Here is a 26923-nt window from a genome sequence, read left to right as displayed (position 1 = left end):
CCTGCCCTGCACAGAAAAGCAATGCGGGTACAAACGCCCCAAGCCACAAACCAAGGGGATCGGGCTCTGCCGGAGGGGAACTGCCCCCAGCGCATCCGCGGGAGGTTTCGGCAGTCCCTCCGCACCCTGTCCCCATGGGGTCGGGGGCAAAGGACCACCCGCCTGCCCCCATACTGCCCAGGGGCAGTGAGCGGGGCTCCCCACCGCCCGGCTCCCCGCCTCTCCTCTGCCTCAGCCCCAGCCCCTCGGCCGTTTTTACAGTAGTCGCTATCAAATGTCAATTATTGGGAGTGAGAAACAACAAACATTGTAATTCAGCGCAGTCAAAACATCCTCTGAGTGTCTGAGATTGTCCGGCCCGGTGATAAGGCGATTAGGGGAACCTGCAACCTCTCCTGCCTTGGCCATATCGGCCCCATCAGTAAACAGGGATGGAGACAGGGTGGCTGTGGCCCTGGGACATAGGATGAAAGGTTGCCGGTGAATGGAAGCTGCCTGCAGCCTCTATCCCTCCTTCCCAAGGGGACCAACCTCACACACACCCCGAAGGTAGGATTGCACCGATAAGGAGCTCCGACCTCCTTCCTATCTCTGCAAATGGAAGAGGAGCCCTGGGTGCTGCTCACAAAGCCCCTAATACAGCGTGGAGTGTAGACACCTGTCTGGGGCCCAGGAGAGTCTGCCTCAGGGGCACTTACCCCAGAGAGGCAGGGGGACATCGGGTCTCTTACAACAAAGGGGACCAGAGCCTGCCAGCCTGAAGCAGGGACACAGGGCTGCCTGCCCCTAAGTGCACAGGACCTGGGGCCAGCCCCACAGCTGTGCAGCCAGGGAAGAAGCAAAGGCTACTTCTCCTCCTCATTTGAAACCTCACCAATCCTGGGATCACTGCCTGCATGATGACTTTTGCCTTTTTCCCACACAGGCTTTGCATTGGAAGGACACACAGACCTCAGCAGATGGTAGAGAGGCAGCAGGTTAGTCAGAAAATACTCTGTTCAAAGAGGGCCAAAGGTGCCTACCTTCCTGAGAGCCCCAGGCAAAGAGCATGGGAGGGGGCAGGAGAAAGCTGGGTTTAAACTCTGCCACTGTTGGATGCTGTGGGGGAGTTGCAATTTGGTGCCTCGGTTTGCCTGATCTGTAAAATGGGCACAATGCTGCCATCCCACTCTGTGACGCTGATGTCACTGGCAGTTGGATCCTGCCGCTGCAGAGCTTGGCCAGCATCAGAGCTCACAGTGAGCCCTCAGGAGACAGGACAAGTCCTGAGTTAACATGAGGGAAAACATTAAGATTAGCTAAAACTTGAACCGCTACTTTCAGAAGCTGGCCCTGAGTAGGGCCCTTTATTAAGTGGTCTACCAAGATGGACTGCACTGAGACTCCAGGAAAAGCCACAGGAAAAAGTAACTCCACAGATCAACACAGCACCCCTCTCCACATACTCCGAACATCCTTTCCCTTCCTTAGATCCCTTAATTTCTTCAAATCTGTTTATTTTCCTCCCGTAATATCTCAGAGCTACAGCTATCGGGGAATCCGACTGTCCAGTGGGATTTAGCCTGCTGTTGCTCTGCAGAGGCTGTTCTGGGCAGAGGCTTTGGGTCCAATTTCCAGGACTGCACTGTGCTCATTCTCAATAGGGATGGATGTACTACAGCCCCTGCTCACACGCTTCCCTCCTCCCCACACTTCCCCATTCCTGTGGGAATTGCATCACGAGCAGATGCAGGGCAGGATAAGACAGGGGCTTGGAACAGCAGCCGGAGCCTTGGAGCCAGTTCAGAAAGCAATTTAGGCAGAGGACACAGCCGCAGCTGGCTGAGGTCGAGTGCAGTGCGGCAGCCCAGCTCTGGCAGAGGCACCAGCAGCCGCAGAGCGAGGCACGGTTAAAGACCTTTCATTAGCTGGATTACAGGGAAGTGCAAGAGAGATATAAAGTAGGAATTAACCCCCAGCATACTGATTTTGACCAAGGGGGGCTCACTGGCTTCACCTTTCCTCTCAATGCAGGAACACCCCATTGCTGCCAGTCTGCTCTTCCAGGTCTGCCTCACCTCCGGCTGCAGCTCCACGGCAAGAACAGCCTCTGCAGCCAGTAGATGCAACAGGGTCAGGCAGCGGTAAAAGGTCTCCCCGGGACTTCCGAAGGCACCGAGGCTGTCGGCACCCCCCACAGCATGATGATGTGCTCTCCCAAGTCCAATCCTCTCAAATGCTTAGAAAAACTGAATGCAGCAAACTTGGTATGTTTCTCTGCCTGAGCCTGAAGTGTTTCACATCTATAGAGCAATATGAAAAAATGGTACTTAGGAAACATTATTCCAGAGGAAAGCACAGGATACTGGCATTTCCCCAGGGAACCTGAAATCAGAGATCCTCTCAGTGTTTGGGGGCATGCTAAGCGGTGTAGGAAGGAGGTTTTAATAAGAATTGCACTTGTATTTGATCTCACTGTCCTTTCCTCAGCTTCTTTTGGATTGCACAGCCTGGCACCGGCATTCATTCCTCTGTTTTAGACCAGCTTTTTTAGAAGAACTCAGTGCCCCAACTCCACCTGAAGGTAACAGGAGCAAGTGCAGCTCAGCACCACTTGTCTTCCTCAGACAAACTGCATATGGTAGGTTTATACAAACTATTTGGAATTCATACAATTTGTACAGGAACAAGTTGTCAGCTGTAAGGGACCGATACCAAATCCCTCACCTTTAGCAGTTTTGTAGAAACTAAAGTAATTGTTTTTCCCAAATAACACCCCTGCAGTTCCTAAAGTGCATCTGTGGCCAGAATTTTATTTCTTAGGTTCAAGGAGTTTTCACATGGAAAGTTACTGTCTGGAATCAGAAAACAAGGAGATACGGTCCTGGCAGGAATTAGCTAAATGTTTCAATCTTCCTGAGAAGCCCAGCAGGAAAACAACAGATCAACAACCCTCTCTCCCTAGCCCCCTGCTCCTAATTAATCTCACTGACAACAGTTTAGATCAATATCAGCAGTAAGTGATTTCTTGTTAATGGGGATTATTAAGAAGAATCAACACCTTTAAAATGCTACTCCACGTTGTCTCCAGAGTGAGAAAGGGATAGACTTTCAGCCTAAAGTCTGATTTTTCATTCCTGGGTGGTTATTTATTTACTACAGCACGAACTTAATGCTACATTTTGATCCAGAAAGAGAGGGAAGTGGAGATTTCTCCTAACAGAAGATCAAGCACTGACAATACATTTGTGAAAGTTAATCAATCAATCAAGGTTTAGCAAAGTGACATGGAATAAGTTACTTGAAAAATCACTACCCGTCTCCTGCAGTCATTTTAAACCCTGCCACTCCAGAGCATCATTCAGTAAGAAAGCCCCATTTCGCGACAAGATCATCCTCAGAGCAGTCCATCAGCCAAAGGCCTTTCCTAACCTCTCCCTCGTTCACTTCCACACCAAAGGGAATTCCAGTGGGTTTTTTTCCCCCACCAGCTTTCTTCCCTCAGAACAGCTTCCTTTATTATTTTAGTACAAACTCCAATCCAGCCTCTACAGAGGTCTCATCCTGACTGCTCCCTCCACTTCATGGGCAGTGCACTGATCCACACAGATTTTTTCCTTCTGGGTGCCAACAAGGGATCTTTAAGGATCTCAAATTCCCCTCTTCTCACTTCCCACTGCAGTCCTCAGAAAACAGAAAGCAAAAGCACCAGCTGAACTGGTGCTTCTAGCACCAACATCGCTGCTGCTTCTAGCTACAGTGAAGGTTGTACTGCTGTGCCTTAGCTAATCGACCCGTTTTAAAGCATCTCTACCATTGCCATCATAGTACTGCACAGACTTGCTCCAGACCGTTCCTTGAAATGGCTACTAGAGCCGATGGGCTGGCTGAGATGAGTAAAAATAGGCGAGTTTCTTTGTCTTTGCGTAAAGGAGTTACTGGAACTGCAAATCACATACAAGCCATGTCAATGGAGTCTGGAGTCTGAATACGCTAAGAGGCAGAATAAGACAGAAATTATTCTGTCTTATAATAAGATAATAATAATGATAATAAAGATAATAATTTCTGTCTTATAATAATAAGACAGAAAATATTCCTGGAAACTGAGCAAGAAGAAAAGGTGACAGAAGTCCAGGAAAAGAGATGAAAATTCAGAAAAGCAAAGCAGGGCATTTTTAAACCAGCTCTGTGTGCTGAGCAACTGATGCACTGATTCCATCGAGACTGTAACACATCTGTTAAGTCATCTCTGCTTAAAATAACTTTTTTTTTTTTTTGGTGTCAACAAAGCAGCATGGACAAATGGCTAAACCAGAGGTCTGTAAGTCAGGCGATCTGGGCACTCCTCCCAGCTCCATTAGAGAGGGGCATCATGTTTACAATTGGATCAGCATAGGCAGACCCTCGCTCCTACACACCTGTAAGCAGGGGCCATGGAAGTGCAGGGGTTCACCAATATGATTTGCAGAGATTGCTCAATACTTGCTTAGTTTGATGTGCTGGAAAAATAAGTTGTACAAAATAAAAACTAACTTGCAAAGGGGCAGAATCTCTTAGTCACCAAAATAATTTTATTTCTTAAGGTTGGATAAAATTAATTGGTCTTGTGGAGACATCCTGGAGCTAAATTACTATTTGTGGAGATAGGAAGGCTGAAGGAGAAACAAGCATGAATGATACTACTGTACAGTGGGCAAGGTCAGGAATTAACAGGCTCAAATAGGAAAAGAAAAGCAAGTTTGTCAAGTATTTAAAATTCTGTGAACTGCTTTAACTACTACTTAGTGAGAAATATAACGAACATAACTTACAAAGGCATTTTAGAGTTTTGGTCCTAGAGCCAATAGATCTGGTTGTTTAGCATATGATTAACTTCCACAGTTAAACACACCTACTGTCAGAAACATTTTCTAGGTGTTCTGCGTATTTGGAATAGGATTTGGTGCACTCTCTTGCCGCAAGAATATACCATAGTTTATTTTAGCACAGCAGACATTTCCTAAACAGATTGCATTGTCCTCCAGCATAAGCTTTGAATAAGTCACAGTACTGTCTCCTAGAAATTGCCCCCAAATCCCATCTTCCTGGCCAGGATTTTTTTGTACTCCCTATTATCTGTGAAAAATAAAAGCTGCTTTCAGAGCAGTTGCTGCAGGCGGTGGAGGTGCAGCATACAGACATATGCATAGTGCTGGCTGGCTGTCATCAAGAGAAGCCGTTAAAAAACAGGTCACCAAAAAAAAAAATTCCAAACCCATTTCAGTCAAATAAGAAAAAGTTTCTTACACTTCTAAGTACAAAAAAATTAGAACCGCCTGGCTTCAGCAAGTCAGTTCTAATGATATCAATGAGATGATTTATGCTATTTCAGGGAAGGGAAATATAAATCTTGGTTGGCTTGAGGTTTCATGTACTGCTTTATGCATTGTGCAGTGTCAGCTGCTGCTTCCCTCTCCGCCGCATACCCACAGAGACAGGTCCAGATCCACCCCGCAATTACACACACTTCACTTTACGGACATAGTTAATCCCACTGAAGATTCTCATACCGACACGGACAGCGTACGAGGGCTCAGAGTGGAAGTAGACGGACATGCTGACACCCAGCTACATTTCTGGCATCCTCCCATGCTGAGGCTCCATATCCTTCTGCTATTTATTTCTGGTTATGAGGGTTAGAGGAGTTTTTATACTTGCTCTGGGTTAAGGGGTATATCTGAGTTTTTCTTTCCAATTACATGCCCAGAAAGCAATCCATATCCTGTGCTTCGATGGGTATTGCAAGAGCCCCTGTCCTATAGCCACTAAACATACAGAGATGCCACACATACAGCCGCGCTCAGAATGCGGGTTCCTCACTGGCATCTTTATAGACAATCCTTTTCAAGCAATGCCAAAAAAATTGCTTTACTTAACCCTAGTTCTGAAGACATGAAAGTGGAATTGCTGCTATAAAAAGAGACGTTCTGCCATATCTCTCATCCAGCACTCACAGGCATCCAGCGTGCCCGTCTGGGACCTCGGGCTAATTTCTCCTTTTAGATGCACACACACACACAAATATCCATGAGAGCTGCTGGTCATCGGCACTTCCGAGAGCCAGGCCTGAGGTGACTACATTTGTCTGGTTAGACACCAATTTAGAGCCCACCAGTATTTCACCTTGAGAATTTAAACCTAAATGATTTCTTACACAATGAGGCATTAGAACTGGAAACCAAATTTCCCTATTCAGTCCTTGGCAGTAACACTATAGCATTTCATTTTTATACACACAAAGATTATTTCCCATGTAACAAAATGAAAGTAAACACTTGATATTTTTCCCCACCAAAAAAAAAGTAAGAGCACACGAGAGAGTCACCCCTAGTGCAGCACACTGGAACGACAGGGACAGTTGTAGGTTAATTTCCAAATATCCTCTTTGCTTTTCTTTCTTTCCTAACCACATTTCCAGTCCTATTGGTCTCAATAATCTGGTTGTGAAAACACTGTGCTCTGCCCCTTTGATCAGCTAGTGAAAAGCCCTTTCATGTCTTGCTGTCTTCATTACCTTACATTTTAATTGCTGGCCTTGCATGGGACAGACAGGTGGTACAAGGTCACAACAGGAGATGACGGATGGCTTTTGGCAGTGCGTGTCCAGATTACACATGCTGAAATCAACCTGTGCGGCAGTAACCCGTCCTGCGCTGGGGGATCAGCAGGGCATGCACAACACCTGATGGCTACAGCCACTGGATACCTATTTTAGGTCCTATTAGAAAATAATAATGAACTACACTTCTTCAGTTCTTTCAGATTAGCATTTCAAAGCACCACACACACAAGCGTTACTTACCTGAGCACCACCATCCCTACAAGCTGCTGGGACGACCATTTCACATGTTGATGAAATGGTACATCCAGAAACAGGGATTTAACTCAAGTTACTTAGAAGATCAGGGAGTGTTAGAGGTGAAACCCCAAAGTTTCACATCAAAGCTCCTGCACCGATGGCTGAGTCCTGGTGGAGTGAAGATTTCTGAATAAAAGAATCCATTTCAGATGCCAATCTTATTTTAAATCCCATAAAAATCACTGGGGAAGTGGAAATGGTTTTCCTTTTACACACCCAGAGCTTCCCTTATTTTTCCCCAGAAGATGACAATTCAGCGCTTTGGACCCCTGGTGTACAGGAACTTCAGTTTTACCATGACTCCATCTACTTACACTTAGCAAATGCATACACCCATCATTACCATGCTACAGAAGGTTTCTTCTCCAGTGCATTTGACTTGCTAACTTCTTGGTCATGGCAAGAGTTACACAAGGTTCGTTGCAAGGATAGCTATATTGGATAGGAGGTACCACACTGCTATTTTATCTACTCAAACAAAGGAGTAAGAAATCATAAGGAGGAAGGCACTTTGGACTATATCATAGAAGGTATCAGGCTAGACCATCTTACTTGTCCTTTTTGGCCTTAAAAACCTTTAGATGGAGCAAGTGGGCTCCCAAAGCAAAGGCTGGATACAAATATGCTTCTAAATGTCATGACCCAAACTTGAGTTCAAGGCCCTTTATAGCACAGAGAAGCCATGATCTCAGTTCTGGTGACACAGGATGCTCTTCTGGTGAAAGTCAATACTGCTATGCTCAACTTGTCTTGTGTAGACAGGTATTTTGGGGGTAGATCTATTCAAACCTCAGTGTATAACCAGAACAGAATATAGAGAGGGTATTTTGCCAAAGTCAGACACTTACTGTGTCTGTAAAATGCACCCTTGCTACAAGTGCAAAATTAATCGGTTTAAAGATTCTTCTCCAGGAAAGCCAAGTTGGTCCTCCAAGATCTGTCTTGAAAGACAGAGACCCTGATTAACTGCAGAGCAGAAGGAAATGTCTCCTGACTATTTTCTCCTCCTCCCCCTGCCTCCCAGATGGCCATTCCTTTCATTTTCCAGGCAGGTTCCTTCCCTTCATGCAGCTGTTCCCAACTGCAGCTGAAATCAAGACATTGGGACTCATTAGCTCTACTCGGTCCTTTCATCCAGAAGTCAACGTGACATGCTCAGGGAGCGTAAATGACAGGAGTCAAGTTTAGACTGAGGTACAGGTGCCTGGGACTGGAGAGGCCATTCAAACAATTAGTTCCCACTTATACCATCTTGTTCGGGTTTTTTGGGTTTTTGTTTGTTTGTTTGTTTTGGTTTTTTTACATGAAATAACATCACACAAATTTTTCAGATTTTGGTGTGTGCCAGTTGAAAAGCATCATCCTCTTCAAAATGCATCAGCCAGATGCTTTCAAATCAAAAGTCTCCTTTGAGACCATTCTTGTTTTATCAACCAAGACAGCAGCATCCCACCCATCTTCTGAGGGAAAATGAAAATATTTAGAGAGGTTCAAAATCAGTTGAGAAAAACAATGTGGGCCACAGGACTTAATTCTGTATTTTTATTTTTTCTTAAAAACAGAACTGATGACTTGGGAATTTTTGAGTCACTGACATTTTGTGGAAATTTTTTTGGAAAAAGAATAATAAAAAAGTCACTGTGTGAAAACACAGCCTTGCTGTAATTACTATTCTGCAGAGTGCTCTTCACCTATGCTTGTTATTGCTGCAGCACGCACTTGCTTGTTGCTTTGCTTTTTTCAGTAAACTCAGAGTTGGTGAGATCTTGAAATTGGGAAGACCCTATTTTAATTGTAACTCTGACATTCATTTGAAGCAGAATCTCGAGACAGTCATTTAACCTCACCTGTCGCATTACAGAGGCGGAGAGTTCAGGTGAGCAACAAGGGTCCTCCATCGCCTGCTGAACGCAGGCAGGCTGCAAAGACACAGACAGAAATCCCTGCTTCGGAGTGCTTGGATGGAAAAATGGATGGGGTGGGGGGTGAGCGCGGGAAAGCCTTTGCACAGAGAGGAACTGACTTTTCAAAAGAGAAAACGCTTTCTGATGACCTGAGCTAAAGATAGGATGAGCGCAACCAGCAGCTTTTTAAAGCAGCAGATCTCATCTTAACAGAAGTCCCCGAGGAGGGGAACAGCGCTTCCACCGAATACGGCGTTTTACAGAGCTCTTCCCCCCGACATCGGGATCACCCGCAGGGCCAGCATCTCGGTGAGTTGCTGGTCCTGCTGGGGACCTGGCTGTACCCCAAAAGCCTGGAGGGACCTTCCCCCGCACCGCTCCCCCATTATCCCAGCGCTCCGCCTGGGTACCGCAGGCGGGCACTTCCTTTATCATTTTGACTTTTGACCTTGAGACGGACAGGGCTCTGCCCTGCCACCATCACCGCTTCTGTCCAGCCCAAACCCCCTCTGCTCCCCGCGATGGGGATCCTTTAAAAAAAGGGCATTGTGGTGATAGATTTGTCAAGACCAAGGGTCAAGTTTATGTTGATCTACAGGTGTCAGAAACGTATTGATCCAATGATTAAGGTCCCCGAGAGGTCACCATAAATCCTCAGGGGGATGAAAATACCACATAACTTGCTTGCAGATGTTGCAGAAGTAACCAGATAAGGTAAAGCAACCGCCCAGCAAGTGTTAACAGACACCGTTAGAGCAACAGGTGATGCCACAATGTTATTTTGCTGTAAGCCAGGGTGGCCAAACCTATAAAAAGGTGAAACCGTCAAGCAATTCAGGCCCTTGTCAGGGCAAAATAAGGACATTTTATTTCAGCTTAAACTGGGACATCTTTGGCTTGCACGAGATGAAAATAGCCTTTAGTATAAACACTTTGCCCTTTTTGGTCAGCACTTTCCATGCATTTCCCCGACAGTCATGGATTACCCCCAACTCAGAAAACGCTTTTGTGAACGTAATTATTTTGCAGATAGAAAACTCGTTACATTAGGTACAGCCATAGCAGACACAAAAAAGAATCTCCTTGTCCTCATTTCCAGCTCCTCAGCTAACGCTGATGCTGAAGGTCTCCAACGCGTTTGACAATGACCAGCGTGCACACTGTGACCCCTGAAGCCAGGGACTTTTCCGGCAGTGGTGGCGGCTCAGGGTTTCTGTAACTCGAGCATTTAAGCCCAGCAGTTATTGCAGAGCATGATGCTCAATCCCTTTATCACGTCTCCTCTCCCTGCGGCAGCCGGAGCGAGGTCTAATTTTAAAAAGCAGCGATATGGTGCTGATGCAGTCACACATGTTAGAGTTAGCTGCTGGGTATTTAAATATAAATGTGCGTAAGCTGTTCTACAATTAGGCTATTATAGAGTTGACTGTACTGAGTCAAGTTGAACAAAATGCAGGAAGTTAACTTACTAACTTGTTGAAGCTCAAAAGTTAAAATAGATGACTTGCCAATTTTATTTTTAGAATAATTTGGGGATTAATAATCCAAAGTATTTCTCTGATATAACTAAAGTAATTTTAATAAAAACAAGTTAATAATCAAAATCCAATTTTTACCTGACTCCTTTCCTTTGGAAGAAATAACCCTTAACATAATAAATCAAGACAACACATTTTCCTTTGTGGTATATTCCAATGAAAATTAGAAATATAGTGGATCTCACAGGAATTAATAAATCTCATCGAGACAGAAGAAACTCAGAGTTTAACTGAAAATAATTTTGAATATCAAACTGAAAATTAATATATTAGACTCCGTTCGTAATTTATCTATAAAAATTAGGAAATTATATTCCAATAAAGAGACTTTTTATGAGAGCAAAATGCTTATTATGAGAATAATGTGCAATAAATCTGAGTACAGTACAACTTGGCTATAACATGCAGCTGTCGGCGTCAAAGCACAAAGATTAACCATTTTGGAAACGTTTGTAGCATCTGTGTTGTAGAGTTTTGGTGCTAACAGTCACTTATAAGCAGAATAAAGCGTAACACATATTGCTGCTTCCAAACTGGGGCTTCCATCTGTGTGAGCCTCTGGTCTGCTTCATCAGCACAAGCAGGCAGCTCACACGCCTAAGGTAGGTACGTGCTGGAGTATTTTGCTGAATAGCACCCAAAACATTTAAGAGCGTATATAGTAATATTTGTATCATGGCTGGTTTCTCCCACACACAACTGTGGACACAACACTGGAGAAAGTTTTAAACCCGCCCTTGCTATCTTTACTCATATTGAACATCCTGGAATTCGCATTGTCTTTGCTCTGCTGAGGCCAGCTGGGTAGGGAAGTGGCGACATGGTGCGGGGCTCCACAGAACTTTATTTCACAGTGCTACCTAGTGGTTTCTGGAATAAACGATCAGTCAAAATGCATTCGCTGTACAGAACTTCGATGTGAAGTAAATACAAATGTGTATAAAATCTAAACCTCCACCACTGCCTGAGAAGGGTAGGAACTATATATTTACACTGCAGGAAAAAAAAAGAAGGAAAAAAATGCGTAAGAACACTTGCGAACTAATCCCAAGCATTTCTGACTGGATATTCATACACACATGCACATCAACAACCCCAGCCCAACCTCCTGCAGCTGTGTCGGATGCCAGGACAGGCAGCACCTTTATTTGACAACCAGGATGTTTCCTCCCTCACCACTGCCAGGGATTAGCACAGGAACATGGAGCTAGTGGCAGTCACAGCCCTGCAGAGACTGTCCCTCTCCTTTTCATCCTCTCTCACAGCATCAAGATGTTAATGCCAGACTCTGTGATCAGATTTTCCCAGATTTCCTGCCAGCATGAGGACACTCATCAGAAAGAGCCACAAAGCCTTCTCCCCTCCAAAAACCCTTCCTCACTCCTCTCAAATTTTCCTTTGCTCCGCAACAGTTCAGCAACCGCTGCCACTGTCTTCTGCACAGCCCAGTATCACCTCCTCCCTGCCTCGCATCTGTCAGTCGACATCGATCTATATATCGATCTATCCATTTTCCAGCATCGCTGCTGCCCTGTGTTTGCCCACACAGAAGGCAGCACTGCCCGGGTGCTGGGGTGCAACGTTTAGGTGCTACAGCAGCACAAATAAATGAAGTCGTGTTAAAAACCGACAGGGTAAACTAAGAGCCAAGCCTGGCAGGATTCAGTGGAAGATGTTAAACCCAAGTATGAGACAGAGCCGCTGGATGTGACAGTTTTCCCATATTTAGAAAGGGGAGTACAGTACTCGCTTCTCTGGGCAATGCCTTATGATCGCCAGATGAAAGGAGTCATGTAAGTACTAAGTAGTGTTAATGGTCACAGGCGTAATATATATATATGAGAATAATATAGTCAAACAATACTTAACAGTTATTTCCAATAGCGACATTTGTATAATGCCATTGACACTCAACTGCTGATAAGTTGGACACACTTAAGGAATTTTAATAAGCCTTTGAAAAGGTTTAACTGATGTGAATTAAGCCCTGAGATAATTTAGACGCAGGGCTATCATTCTTCAGTTAAAAATAATTGATCTTGAATGTAAACGTCACATCTTATGCCCTAGTGTACAAAGGCAAAGAAAATGTCATTTGTCACCAGCAGCGTCTGGGGCTGATGAACACGTTTCTAGAGAAGCTGCAACGCCTCCGAGCCGTGCCTGGACCGTACGAGGGACCCCGCGGCTCTGTTCACCTGGGGGAACTTTTTCTCCCACGGGGTCACGGACAAGGTACCTCACAGGAATAAGATTCAGATATGTTAATTAACAATACATGTGTGGTTATTACTACGACAACACTAAATCCAGTGCCCTAGGCATTGTGGGTGAGTGCAGAAAGGACTGCTAATATCTTTTGGCTTTAATCCACAAAAATAGCTCTGCTGCCACTCACCTCTTGCAGAGGCAGAAGCAAAGTCTTCACCTAGAGTTTAGTACTGAACATAAAAGTTTTTTCTTTTGGAGAGGAGTATTCTGTATTTACTGCTTGTTGTTCCAGGCGCTGTGCTTTCTTAACTGGCAATTTCTCTCCCAAAGGTCGCTTGCTAATATCTTTTGGCTTTAATCCACAAAAATAGCTCTGCTGCCACTCACCTCTTGCAGAGGCAGAAGCAAAGTCTTCACCTAGAGTTTAGTACTGAACATAAAAGTTTTTTCTTTTGGAGAGGAGTATTCTGTATTTACTGCTTGTTGTTCCAGGTGCTGTGCTTTCTTAACTGGCAATTTCTCTCCCAAAGGTCGCTATCTTTTCTGGAATACTATAACAGACACATTCTGTAATGTCTTTTTGACAAGGTGATAAGACCAGAAGCTCTTCTTGAAATCCACAAACCTAAACATCTACCTGCATCTGTATAGAAATTAACTGACTTGCAGTAATGAGAATGTAAATTCCCACTTGTTGTCTTTCAGCATGAATATTACCCTATTGTCTACAAAGTTATTTACCATTAAGTCTGTGAAAGATCAGGAAATAAGTTTGGGTCAAAATCTGCAATTACCAAAGATACTGGTGCAAAGACAAAACTATTTTAAACAAATCTGAAGATAAAGAGAATTGTGGTGGGGTTTCCCCCCCCCCTTTTTTTTGGCTGGTTGGTTTTGAATAAGCAGACAGATTACTGGCACAAACCAGTCAGTGAAAGTCCGGAGTCGCTGGCATTAAGCTACTTGCATTTTTGCTTCAGCTATTTTCAAATATCATCTCTGACATTTAAATAAATGGGAATAACATTATGATCCTTAGCAGCATTTGCAATTTTATATCCAAATGAAAAGAAGCAAAAGTAGCATGCTTTTAAGAACACGTCTCAGAAAGGAATTCTTCATTTTTTAATCCAAAATACACATCGATATACATATAATAGATCCTTTTTATATATACACACAATATATATAACAATACACAGGACAGGGGAAGACTCGCTTCTCTTGGAAACATCAAGTATTTGCTATTATCAGACACAGGACAGGAGGCCAACTGGATCAATAGACTTACTCAATATAGAAAAATCTTATCTTCATTTCGGACTAGCTAGCCATAATGTCAGCACCTAGATGCCACTGACAGAGTTATCTCCCATCAGCAGCGGCAATAACTGTTTGGTAGTTGGGTGACACCTATGAAAAGCCAATAACCCAAACAGAAAAATTTTGTCCCGCTGTCCATTTTGAAGATAAAGGAAAACCAACCCACCCCGCCCCGTTCTTTATGCATTTATCCGGACTACGAAATAACACTTTGCAGCCTGTGTGGGTTTCGGTTTCAAATCTCCATTCCCGTTGGGACGATGCAAACCGAAGAACTTGCGGGTACAACGAGACCAGACCCCTGGAGGGGTCAGGTCCGAAAGCGTCCCTGGATGTGATACTTAGCCATCATGTTGTTGAAAAGAAGAAAGCAAAAAGCTTTCATGTTGTTCTATATATATGTGGTTCTATCTATAGGGCCTGGTGTGCGCTGATCCCCGAGGAGACGTTCTCCCTGCCTGCCCTTTGGGCGCTTATCGCGGGACCAGAGGGACGCACGCAGCATTATCACCAGGCCAGGCTCAGAGCAGCCGAGTGGCATTTTCCTTTCATGCAGCCACCGACACCAACCGCAGGGCAAAGCGCTCCGCAGCGCAGCCCACGACCCCGCCTGGCAGCCTCTAAAAGCGGGAGATAAGTGGGATACGCGAGTCAGCTCTGATGTTGCAGTAGGAGACAAAGGTCAGGAGTGATAACATCTGATCAGTCTCACGTTGCGAGGTTAAAAATAAAAGGAAGCCCAAGTGGAAGTGAAAGACTGTGGTGGTCTAAGGTATGGCGAGATGTCACAGCACCCCAGGAAGAGACCTTCACCAGCTTTGCTTCTCACAACTCCTACCAAATTATTTTTAATGACTTTGCATGGCTGCATGAGCCTCATGATTCATCCAGTATTTTAGCACCCAAGATACCACTTTGAGGCAGACCCATGGCCATGATTACCACAGCTCTTGCTTTACATAATACCCAAGGTCCATGGTGGAACCGTGCTATTTTCCTCACCACCATGCAAGCCCAGGAGGGCCAGGCTGGGCCCCTCCTGCTCATGTGGAGTAAGTGGGAATAGCCAGTGGGTGAGGATGTAGCTAGACAAAGAGAAATTGGCAATTGCAGATGCTCCAAGGTTATGATTTAGGCACTCAACACTTACACGATAGGCTTAAAATCATGACATTAAAAGCAAACCCCAAACCAGAGGCAAATCAAAGCTGCTTTTTTTATGAAGCATTCTACAGGGTTCACATTTAACATGTTTGTTTGCTACTGTGAAGACCATATATCTGCTTGTGTAGAATTTGATACTTTTCACGATCACACGGTGCCAGAAGCTAGGAGTTTATTCCACATATTGCTCACGCTGGTGGGACCAGCAGCCCCAGCCCATAGCACAGAGGATGGACTTCAGCCTGGGAAATCAGTGCTGGCTTTGCTGCCCTTAACCAAGTGCATTTACATGGAGACACACAGACATAACTAGGTAACACTTTGCAGTGACTTTGCAGAAATGTGAATAATTATAGACAGTAAAGGACTTTAATATTAACCACACGTGCTGTGTCTCTGCTAACTTGAGCGGAGATCTTGGTGTACGCCACACGAAGGGCCAGGCCCTAAACCAAATTAAGTCAATAAAGATTCACGGTCCCTTCCTCAGACTGTAGCGCGCTCTTTATGTGGAAGAGGATCAAATCTTCAAGGCACAGTTACAGTGCACCGGCACATCCAGAGCATCTCTCTCAATGCATCAACCAAAGAAATTGGCACAAACTCTTCCGTCACATGTTCCTGTGAGAAAACTAAAGCCTCAGCTCAGTGAGACTGTCATTTGCCTTGTTGCACAGAGCAGCCCAGACCCTGTTTGTACCATTTTATATAAGCAAGCAGATAACAGTAAAGTTTAGTTTATTCAGTGTAACACTCTCAGCCTGAACAAGTCCAGAATCGTCTAACAGGGGCAGACACCTGCATTAAACCAGCCCACAAACAGCTTTAGACAGTGGTAAGATGATGCAAGAGCCCCTGGATGCATTTTATACAGCTGAAAACCCGACGGCACAATGGGACAGATGCAGAGATAGCAGATGGAGTAATAACTGGTTATGTGACCCCCAGGTGCAATTAGTCCATGAGTCAAAGACCCCAGCACAGCCTCCAACCAGGAGAACATCACTTTTCAGGAATGGGTCACCCCTGCTTGACCGGCAGCTTGGGAAGTGTTTATTCAGTGAGTATTTGGTGTGAGCATGGACATTCACAGTACGCTGGGGAACTGGAAAGACAAAGATGATACTGCTCCAGATACCACAGCAGCTAGTTATACTATTTAGACAACATGAATTTAAATGATGTGATTTAAGATTTGTTTTCAGGAAGCACTGGCATTTTAATTTATTTTTCCTACCAAGCTTTGAGCAATGCAGTACACAGCAGAGAGAGATGAGAAGTCTGACTTCTCCACCTGTGAACATTTTAGGTTCAATTAACTTCCTTATTTCTTTATAGATAAGTGACAAATCCTGCAGCCATCAGATCTTGGAAAGATTACATCATCATCAACTGATCCCATTATTCCCTAACAAGCATACCTTAAGATGTACATGATGGAGAAATATTCAATGATATCATCAACTGCTGCATTAGAAGAGAGAACCAAATCTTGTACTAAAATTTGAAGTATGAATACAAGCTCTTTCCACCTCTTTTTAAGTTGAAATTATTTCTCAACTAATGTAAAAGTACAAATAAGGACTGAATGGGGGTCGAGAGAGCTGGGGCTGTTGAGCCCAGAGAAGAGAAGGCTTCTTATCAAGGGGAAGGGGATCTTATCCATCTATGTAAATACCTAAAGGGAGGGTGCATAGAGGAGGGAGCCAGGCTCTTCCCAGTGGTGCCCAGTGACAGGACCAGAGGCAATGGACACAAACTGAAACAGAGGAGGTTCCCTCTGAACACAGGAAACATTGAATGGGGGTCGAGAGAGCTGGGGCTGTTGAGCCCAGAGAAGAGAAGGCTTCTTATCAAGGGGAAGGGGATCTTATCCATCTATGTAAATACCTAAAGGGAGGGTGCATAGAGGAGGGAGCCAGGCTCTTCCCAGTGGTGCCCAGTGACAGGACCAGAGGCAATGGACACAAACTGAAACAGAGGAGGTTCCCTCTGAACATTAGGAAACATATTTTTACCATGGGGGTGACTGAGCACTGGAGCAGGCTGCCCAGGGAGGTTGTAGAGTCTCCATCCTTGGAGATATTCAAAAGCCATCTGGACGCAGTCCTGGACAACAGCTCTAGGTGGCCCTGCTTGAGCAGGGGCTTGGACCAGATGACCTCCAGAGGTCCCTGCCAACCTCAACTGGTCTGCGACTCAGAAACACGGATAACCAGGAAAACTGAACAGCAGCAGAGAAAACTTCCAGCCCTATTACAGGCCTACATTTTGAAGCAAGTTCCTGTTCTCACCAACTACCCTCAGAGAAAGAACTGCATCAATCTTTCAGCAATTAGAAAAAAAATTCAATGTGGGATACTTGGCATTTATACCACAGAGCATCAGGACTGGCCCATACTGTGGCTGCCACTCTGCTCTGGCAGCACTGAGTGCGTTTGGTTGTGGTACACGGCACCTGCTGCCTATTTGGAGAACACTTATCTCACCTTTGAGGGACAGAAACCCAGCAAGCACTCAGGCACCAATTACACAAAGGGCTTGGTGCACTTTGCAGCAATATACAGTCACAAAGACACAAGGTCTTGCTAAAATATTTACTTAAGATTTCTCTTCTGGTGGCATTGCACCATTACAAATAGGGAGGCGAAGCAATGGTAAGCTGATTTCTGCACCACCACCCCCTTCCAAAGAAGAGCCCCACACATTTGCAGACAAGTATGCACATGCCCCCTGGATATTCTCAGCCCCCAGAGATTCCAGCCTGACTTGCCTGGCTTGCTCTGGACCACTTGGCATGTGATAGCAGCCGCGCACATTTGGCAGAGACATTTTTAGAAACTTCCAAGCTATGAATTCACCCTTCCATTTTGGTAAGCCAGTTATATGAAAAGCATTTCAAAAGCAGAACTTCAAATACAGACTTAATTTTCCCTCAATTCTTAGAGGGGGGAAAAAAAAAATATTACACTCAATTTATTTTCCTATAATAATTTATAATTATCCTATAATATTTCTGTATTTGCTGACATAACCAATAACAAAATAATTATAAGTCAAATCAAATCAGTCTTTTCAGCACAGTTACACTGTATGTTAAAATGATTTCCAATTCTTCCTTCAGGTCCATGTTTTATTGCAATCACTAAAAGGTGACTTTCCTTGAAAACATACATCTAACTAAATGCTTAGGAAGTGACCTTCATGCTGCACAGTTCAGGGATGTACTGGGGAGATGCCCGTGACCCCAGCTACGGCAACACGGATACCCGGCAGGCGCCTGCTCCTGCCCACAGGCTTTCCACCGTGGCCACACAGGAATGGAGACCAGGATCACATCTGCATCCACAGCCCGCTAACCATGTGCTGGCAAGACAGCTAAATATCCGACAGCGCTGTCTGGCTCCTGACGCACCGAGGATCAACTTCCAGGCATTTTCCCCTTTTCCACAGGTGTTCAGAAAAAGCAAACTGATCTCAATAGCTTGGACTCCATAGGCAGGACCTGACATGGACTTCCACAAACTAGCAAGCTCTAAACTTCTAAATCCGCTGAGGCATCAGAACTGCCCCATCCTCATCCCCAAGTGGCTCCAGCTGCACAGCAAAACACCCACAGCCCTTCAAATGGCTTCAGCCCCCTTTGCCGGGAGGACACAGGTAGTTAACCACCACGCAGCTGATGAGCAGGAGTTCATTAACCCACAGCTGCTTGATTGCTACCAGCTGCCTGTCTCAGCCCCTGATCTCCAGGGCAAGGAGATTTCAGGCCCTTTTTAAACTCATAGTAGTTCCTTGTTTTAAAGGAGTGTTATTCTTTGAAGGAAAAAAGATTTTCACTACAACTGTTTTGTGACAGTGAATCCCACTATCAGCTTGCAGTGACCACATCTGATACCTGCTGCCTGGGAGGGGGGGGGGGAGCAGTCCAGGTAGCAACAGGAGCGCTCCTGTTAGCTTTCACTTGTGCATGAACCCTCTGGCACAGCCCTGAATGCTTCTCCAGAGCCCTTTTTTCTTCTTCCTCTAAAGCTCCCCAAACACCTTCTGCTTCTGGAGTCCTGGAGCTCCTGGTCTCAGGAGGGTTCCAACCCTTGGCCCCCAAGTCACACCTGAGCCCAAAAGTGCAGAGGGAGCAGAGGCCATCCTCTTCTCACCATCCCTGATGGGTCTGCTGCACTTGTCAGGGCAAACTTGAAGGGTGAAGCACTTAAGAAAACACTACTCCCTTTCAAATAAATTGGTGTGATGCCAGGTTTTACCCCTCACGACACAACCTCAGGCATGCAGCAAAAGCAAGATCCTGAGACACACCATCCTGCGTGATTCAAACCCCATCGTCATATTCAGAGGTGGCCACGGCGACCAGTGGGCTGCCCAAAAGGCAGAAGATTCAAATATAAATCCCCCCCATAGACACAGAAGAACTGCACAGGCCCAACTTTCCACACTCCCTGGATAAACATTGCGAACATCAGACAACAGAAAGCCAGGCACAACCACCTCCTCTTCCCATGGTACTGCTCCCGCTCACTTATTCAAAAGATCAGATACAGAGACCTACCTTCAAGCCAGGAACAAGGTCTGTAGGTGAGGAGCAAGCCAGACACCATGCTGCAGCCTGGAGGGATGATGTTTGAGCACGCCCACTCAGCCATCCCAGCTGCGAGCCATATGGGCTGACTGAGGCATCCCACCGTGCCTAGGAGGGATCCACGGCACCTACCACCAGCTCTGGCTCTGCTCCAGCACCTGACCACCAAGCCAGGGTGTCTACTGAGGCACCACTTGGGGTGGCTGGCCCCACGCGTTGGAGATGGTGCTTCACCAAATCACCCTTCTTACCCCAAAGAGGAAATAAAATTTATCTTTTCAGGTCTGTGGCCCATCAGGAGCCTGGACGCTTTCTGGCTGCCTATGAAAGGAAACAGTTCAAGTATCAAATGCTGCAGGTCGACCCGTTGCATCCCGGGGAGGATTTCTACTCTTCCCCTCTCCCAAAAGGTCCAGTTGTCCTTGATCTTTTTTCACTTATTTCCCTTGTCTCTAAGGACTGTAAATTGACAGTTTATACAAAGCAGGTAGGTATGTTTACAACAGGACTAGATTTGTTTTTTTTTAATGAAATCCGGAAGCAACAGAAAGCAAATGTCCTAAGAAAGGTCCTTAAAAGTTATTTTTTGCCCGCTGAGTGTTCCAGCCGGTCAAGGTCTGAAAGCTAAAATTTCAGTAACAAGATGAGAACAGAGCAAAACCCAAAACATTCAGCAACAGGCCTTTTATTTTCCCCCAAACTGCTACATTACAATCCCCATCCAAAAAGATCACCCTTTTAAAACAAACTTTACTGAAAATCTCAGCACTGTGAGAAAGCTGCTGCTTTTTTTAAGGTTGATCTATGTTCTGACGGGAGCACGTCGCAAAGGTAAACCCAGTGAAACTTCCTGCAGACAGTCATGCTGCATCACTGCTTACAACAGAGCTCTCTCCTCTGCTTAGCGTCCCAGTATCTGAGAGATTAGCAACAACCTATTTTTATATTGCACCCACATGAGGGAGGAAACACTGAGGCAGCTAGTGTTTGACCACCTGCAGGTGCCGTGTTTCAGAAAGATGAGACTGTTTTCAAGCCGGCTGAAAAAAATAAAGCCGCACTGCTACATCTGGCCTAGGAGCAGTAAGTAGTCCATAAAAAGAGAATTTTACTGACTGCTCTGAAGTTGCATAAAACGGCACTGCACTGTTGATTTGGAAAATAGGAACTGCTGCACAGCAATTCATTTGAAATGTATTTATAATCTAAATGATCTTCATGTCTTAAATAGTATTTGTATTTAAAGCCATATTTTCCAAGACTGGGGGACAGGTGGACACACTTTTATCACTCTTTGTACGTTTGTACACATCTGTGCAGAGGGGCACAGGGACGAGCGGGCTCCAGACAGGGCAGGAGCCTGATCAACCCCCCCCAGCCAGTATCGCTGAGCTGGATGAAACTCGCTCCATTGTGGCCCCAACTTGCAGAGCACACAACGGTCTCCTTGGTTAGCAGCCTGCTCATCAGAGGACTTCTTCCAAAGCAAGGCTTTTATTATTATTAAAAAGCACGCATGCGTTGTGCCACGTTATCTTTTTTAAGCCAAGTAATTTCTCTCTCATTGAAAACCAGAACATGCACATTGTCAATTTATTTCAATCTTTGTGTTATTCTGTATCTCAGGAAAGGCTATTAGTAACGCTGCATTGAAATACGATGAATAAATGGTACGGAAAAAGCCACATCCATTCTGTCTAGTCTGTGTATTACAGGACTTCCAGGGCAAGAAAAGGCTCTCGACTCCCATGCAGTAGTGCCCTCTGCGGGATGTACCAATCCTAGTGCAGAGGCTTCCAAATCCCTTGTTACTACCCCAGGAAGAAAGGCTCAGGTATCAACTCTTCAGGCAGAGCCCTTGATTTTGAACTCGATTACAAATTCCAACTTTTCTTGTTTATGCACATGGCCACGCAATCACCACTTCAGCTGTCCCGAACTCCGGTTTGGATTACAACACCCTCCTCCCACTTCTGCATTTAACCAAGCTTGTAGCCGCTGCCAGCAAAAGGGTAAACTGCGACTACTGGCAAGATCTAGTAAATGGGTATCACGACAAGATAATCGACTGGCCACCTCTTCTCTCTAAACGTACTACTGAGAACTAACTACAAAGGTAACCTAGCCTCAAATTTAACGTAAACTTATATACTGCAATTTGCTTGATGTTGTATTTCTTAGGATACATGTAGCACCGCCTCTTAAAAAAGTTTACTTTTTACTAAATGTAAATGTACTACTAAATGAAGGCAGTATCTAACCATTCTGTGAGAATTTCCTAAACAGAATGTCAACTTCACCAGATGCTGAAGAAGCAACAAAACGATTGCCAGAGGGGAAGGCAACATCACTTTTAAGAACACTGCAGCGTAGTTTTCAGTACTTCAAGGTACTACATGGAGTGTGGCAGGACGGTATTCATGTTATTAAAGCAAATCAACTCCCATTACTAAAGCACGTGAGAGAGGGAGGGTAATCATTGTAAAAGATTTTACTAACTGAGAAAAGATCAACCGTATGAGCAAGAAAAACTTTAAAACGTACAACTTGGCAGTATTTTGCAAATATAAAGTGGAATTTTATGAACAAAAGGAGCAAAAAGGCTTTTGATTTCAACAGATTAGCAATGTAATTCTCAAATATATTGCGTGAATTAATAGTAACAAATGGGGCTCCCATTTTTGCTTTGGTCAGAGCCCTCCCAAGGCCAGAGGAACAGAGCCAGACTGCATGTGTGCTATGCTCCCAGAAAAAACAATCCACAAGGAACCACTGCTGTTAAGTATTAAGCAGAATTTTTACACTGGAAGTTATTCAGGCTCTTTCAATCCATCAGACTTTGTTTTTTTAAACAAAACTCAGTTTACATGGATACAATAAATAGTTTATTAACGGAATGTATCAGAGTTTCTCTCTCGCATCCTTCCTCTTACTCTCAGCACCTTATACACAGATGTCAAAGCAGCTTCTAGTCCAAGACAACAACAAAAGTTAATTTCAAGGCAAAACGAAGAGAGGTTGAAAGTTAAGACTGGCACCTTTGAGTGCCTAGTTCCTCAAGTGTTTGACTGGTTCCCCAAACCTACAGGCAAATTGGTGTTTCTTCTTTCCACACCTTGATCTACCTGCTTCTTCCCGACTTGTGCTCATTTAAGCTCTTCTTAGGCAGGTCACATGCTCCATGGGGACAGTATGAAGTCATGCCTGCTCTAATGCTCTTTCAGCTATTGCAATATCCCTTTATTATTTTATTTAAAAGCCCTACTGTTATTATGCCATCTCCTTCTGATCTTTCATAATAGTTCAGTTTACCTTTGGAATTTTATAAAAATGGAAAGAGCCTTTTTTTCAAAATATAGAGCACCGTGGCCAGGAATAAGGCAAGGGCGAGAAAGATTAGCAGCTTGTCCGTCAGTTCCCTGCGATTGTACTTTGTTATTAGCTTTCGCCCCAGCTGAATTGTCCCAGACATGGACTTAAATTCTTCATTTGCTTCCAGGATGGTTCGTGAAGAATTGGCTGAAATTAAGGGAAAAAAAAAAATTCAGCTGGTTGCGCTTCAAGAATACACGACAAAGGACGTAAGCATGCAATATTTGGCAATACACAGTGCCTGTGGGATCCTCCTGGGTCAGACTGACTTATGGGTAAGACAAATGCAGACTGTGTTCTTGCAGAAGCTTTCACAACTCCGTAGTCGTGATGTGCTAAGGAAAAACTCAAAGCAAAATAAGAGTACTGAATGGCTTAAAGGCCCTACGTCCTGTTCCTGAATTTTTAATTTTTAGATTACCAGATCAAATCTAGTTCACATTTTTTATGAACGAAGTCAGTGCTACCTGAGGGCTCGCTGGAAGCAGAGTGAAATAAGAATGGTGCTAGAACCACCAATTTAAGAGAGAGAAATCACCATCACTATCAGCATCAGTTCTAGCAGCAGAAGGACAGGTCAGTATTTGAATATATTAATTGCACAGCTAAACTGTTCCCCCAAGCCAGAGCAGTAAATCAGTGTGATTCAGATAGGGTTGCAGAAAGTGAAAAAGCAGCATGCAGCAGTAAGAGATCCTTAACTATGCAGTTCAAACAATTTAAGCAGTTTTTAATAGTTATTTTTGACAAACATAATTATTTTGGGTTTTTTTCGTAATAAAAAAGAGAAAGTCAACTAGAGGAAAATTGATCAGTCTCAACAAGCTGGAACATCGGTCCCTTTCAACTTCTCCTTCCCTGTGAGAAAACAAACAAGCAAACAAACAAATAAAGGCCCCAAACTCCTCAGCCTTCCTTCTTTCAAATTACTAAATGAAAGCAAAAGCCCAGGAGTCCCCTTTTTCTTATATTACAGAATGCATACCCTGTACGACAGTGAATGCTGGTATATCACTCTATACTGAACTGATTTGATTAAAGAAAGGTCAAGCTCCAAGCATGTTGTCTGGTTCACAAAAAGAAGCATAGTAGAAATAAGTCTGTAATATTTTGCAAACCATTACATCCCATCTTAAAGAGGCATTTTGAGCCAAGCGAAAATAGAAAATTTGTTTCCCATTGTTAATGACGAAGCAGAGCTTCCCCACTTCACAGCCACATATATTCACTGCATACTAGGAAAGGACTTGCTCAGAAAAAAGGAAATTCTAACTACTGATTCAGAATTTGCAGCTGGGGTTTGTAAATGACCTTTGATAGTTTTTCCCTTGATGAACTCCAAGGGCTGTTCAGTCAGAAACAGGGTGAAAAAGTGTCTGTCAAACTGTCTTTTTAATGGGAGAAGAAACATGCTACTTTTGCATGAACGAACTATGCCCAGCTGCCATCCTCAGACGGGGGCAGAAAACAAGGAGGGCAAAAGTTGTGTTATTTATCCTCATCTTTAAACTGTTCTCCCTTCTGCTCAAAAGCACAGCTAGTAAGAGGCCCAGGCAACACAGATCCAACTTCTAAATGCTTCATGAATCACCAGTTCTGACAGGTCACTTGATTTATTGTCTTAGGAGTCTAAGCCAAAGAACTGGGTGAAATCTTGGTTTCACAGTCCCTGATGCACTGCTGACAGAGCAAGTGACCTTGGGTTCAAGTCACTTGATCTCCTCGTCTCTTAGTCATCCCAGCTGGAGACTGGGTGAAAACAGTCTTCCAGCCATACTAAGTTTCCTCTGTGTATGGACTTGTACCTACGCTTTTATTTTCTCTGCTATTATCAAATGCAAGCCAAGACAGCAGCACAGAGTAACACCAAACACGCTCTTAGCACCGTGTGAACTCACATTGCTTTTACAATTGCTTTTCTATGAAGCTAAAACAAGAGCTCCTCATTCATCCTGCCCTCTTTTCCTTGTTTAGTCACGATCATGAAACAGAAACTCTAGCAAACAGCTCCACACAATGTACATTATTATTTTCTATTTATATCCAACTGTTAGAGGAGTTCTGCTGGACGGTCCTTTAGTTATCATTGGAGTAAGTTCTCCTACAGCACAGCAGGTTTCCACTATGCTCCAAACCATGTCAGTTTGCCTCTCCACATCCTAATAGAACTGGTGAAAGGTGCTTTACTCATCCAGTCCATACCCAAACACTGAAATAACATCTGTACCTAGGGTTTGCACGGTCTCCTCACTCTGCTGGACTTGCTGTGACATCATCCTGCTAATGCCCATCAGACTCTCCGTGATGTTACCCGCACTCTCTGCCAGACTTTCCTTTGTAGTCTTCCTGAAAAAAGAAAGGGAAAAAGTAAAGCAGGTAGGGATAAAATTATGTCTTTGGGTACTGTGGAGAAAATGCTGCTGCCAGGGAGCTTAGAACAGAGCTTGGCACCAAACATCTCTGCCAATGTACAAAAGACACAGTTTTTACTGCATGAGGAATTCAGTCCATCTTCACTAAAAAATAATAAAAAATAAATCACAAAATATTAATGAGCCAAAGCAACTGTTAGTGGCTCAGAATCTCACGGGGGCCCATATTTCACCATTTATTCATCCATGAGTGTACAACTTCATGAGCTGGTATGGAAGCACTGATACAAACTACCACTTTATTATCCTGGGTATCCCATTCGTTGCTTCATGATACTAAATATGCCAACTTTTCAATACAGAAGTTATATAAGCTTACATCCAGTTTTGCACGTGAAAACAGCTTGCATAGTGATCCATCACTTGTTTATAACCCTGATTGGAATTAATGTAAAAGACAGTCAGAAAAACTATGAAGGCTAACTTATCCCCTTTTCTGCTTAGACATGCCAACGCCAAGAAAACCTGAAATTATCACAATCCTTAACAGGTTAAAACTCCACAAAAGGTAGATGCACTCATGAAAGAAAAGCTATGTTCCAGATACAATTAAGTAACCTAAAAACATTACATCACTTCCATTTAAAACTAGTGAATATAGCATACACTGTTTAAATCTCGGATCGTACAGTGGGATGGTCTAATACCTTTGTCTTAAGGAGTCTCTTCCCTGCAGCAGTTGATCTTTCTCAGAGTTGTCAATAGCAATTTTGCAAGCTAGATTTGCCTTTCTCCAAGCTGTCTGATTGCTGAAATCACAAGAGTACAATGTTGTAACATGATGGCAACACCTTGCAAGTAAAAACAATTTTCACAAAGCAATCACCACTGTAACTGAGCACCCCAGATACGTGCATGGACTTTCTCCATATTACGCCACAGAATCACAACATACTGTCCTGTCATTTATTCTCCTAAGCGTATCATTTATGGAGCAAGGGAAGAAGAAAACTGTGCCAGCTGTCAAGTGACAGACTCTCACCAGCTGTCAAGTGACAGAGTCTCAAGCCACCTTCTTACATGCTCAACTGCTCAAAGGGACAGACCACGGTTAGGGAGTCAGGACAGGAGAGAGGAAAGGAGAAGGGAGTCCTACCCTTTCCATCCCTGATTCTCTCTTGGCCTTGGGCAACACAGCATCATGTCAGCGACCGTATTTGCAAAACAGGATCCGAAAGATGCTGTACAGAAGTCAGATTATTTCTGGTTGCAGGGGACCTGTAAACAGCACCGGCTGCCCGACCCACCTGAGCATTTGTTTCTTATGGTTTTCCACTTCCCGCAGCAAGGCTTGTTTCTCCGACTCTTTATCTTGCTCCTTCGCCATCTGTTCGAGCTCCTTTGACGGAAAGCAGAAACACGAAAATCTGATCAACAACTGCTGCCACCTGCAACTCGCAGACCCCACCCCCGGCCAGGGAGTGAATTAACAGCAGATTGATCCGATAAACTAGCACCCCACAGCCGGGACTCCCAACCGCCCCACCTCACGCCAGCCGCCCCCC

At 44.4% G+C, this 26923-nt stretch overlaps 1 protein-coding gene across 1 annotated transcript in view; it reads right to left on the bottom strand.

Annotated features, from left to right (window-relative positions):
- The window catches only part of BNIP1 (BCL2 interacting protein 1), a 175145-nt gene extending 148356 nt beyond the window's left edge, over positions 1–26789 (bottom strand). Inside the window, exons 1-3 of the mRNA XM_009285748.2 lie at positions 26666–26789; positions 26066–26167; positions 25214–25332 (exon numbers count right to left, since the gene is read on the bottom strand). Coding sequence (XP_009284023.1) covers positions 25214–25332; positions 26066–26167; positions 26666–26745 — 301 coding nt within the window. The 5' untranslated portion in view covers positions 26746–26789. The remainder of the gene's footprint in view (positions 1–25213; positions 25333–26065; positions 26168–26665) is intronic.
- Between the last annotated feature and the right edge of the window lie 134 nt (positions 26790–26923).

Source organism: Aptenodytes forsteri, unplaced genomic scaffold, assembly GCF_000699145.1.
Source record: "Aptenodytes forsteri isolate BGI_AS27 unplaced genomic scaffold, ASM69914v1 Scaffold54, whole genome shotgun sequence".
Classification (NCBI taxonomy): Eukaryota; Metazoa; Chordata; class Aves; order Sphenisciformes; family Spheniscidae; genus Aptenodytes; species Aptenodytes forsteri.
Note: the sequence above shows the minus strand (reverse complement) of the source record. Positions and strands in the feature narration are given on the sequence as shown.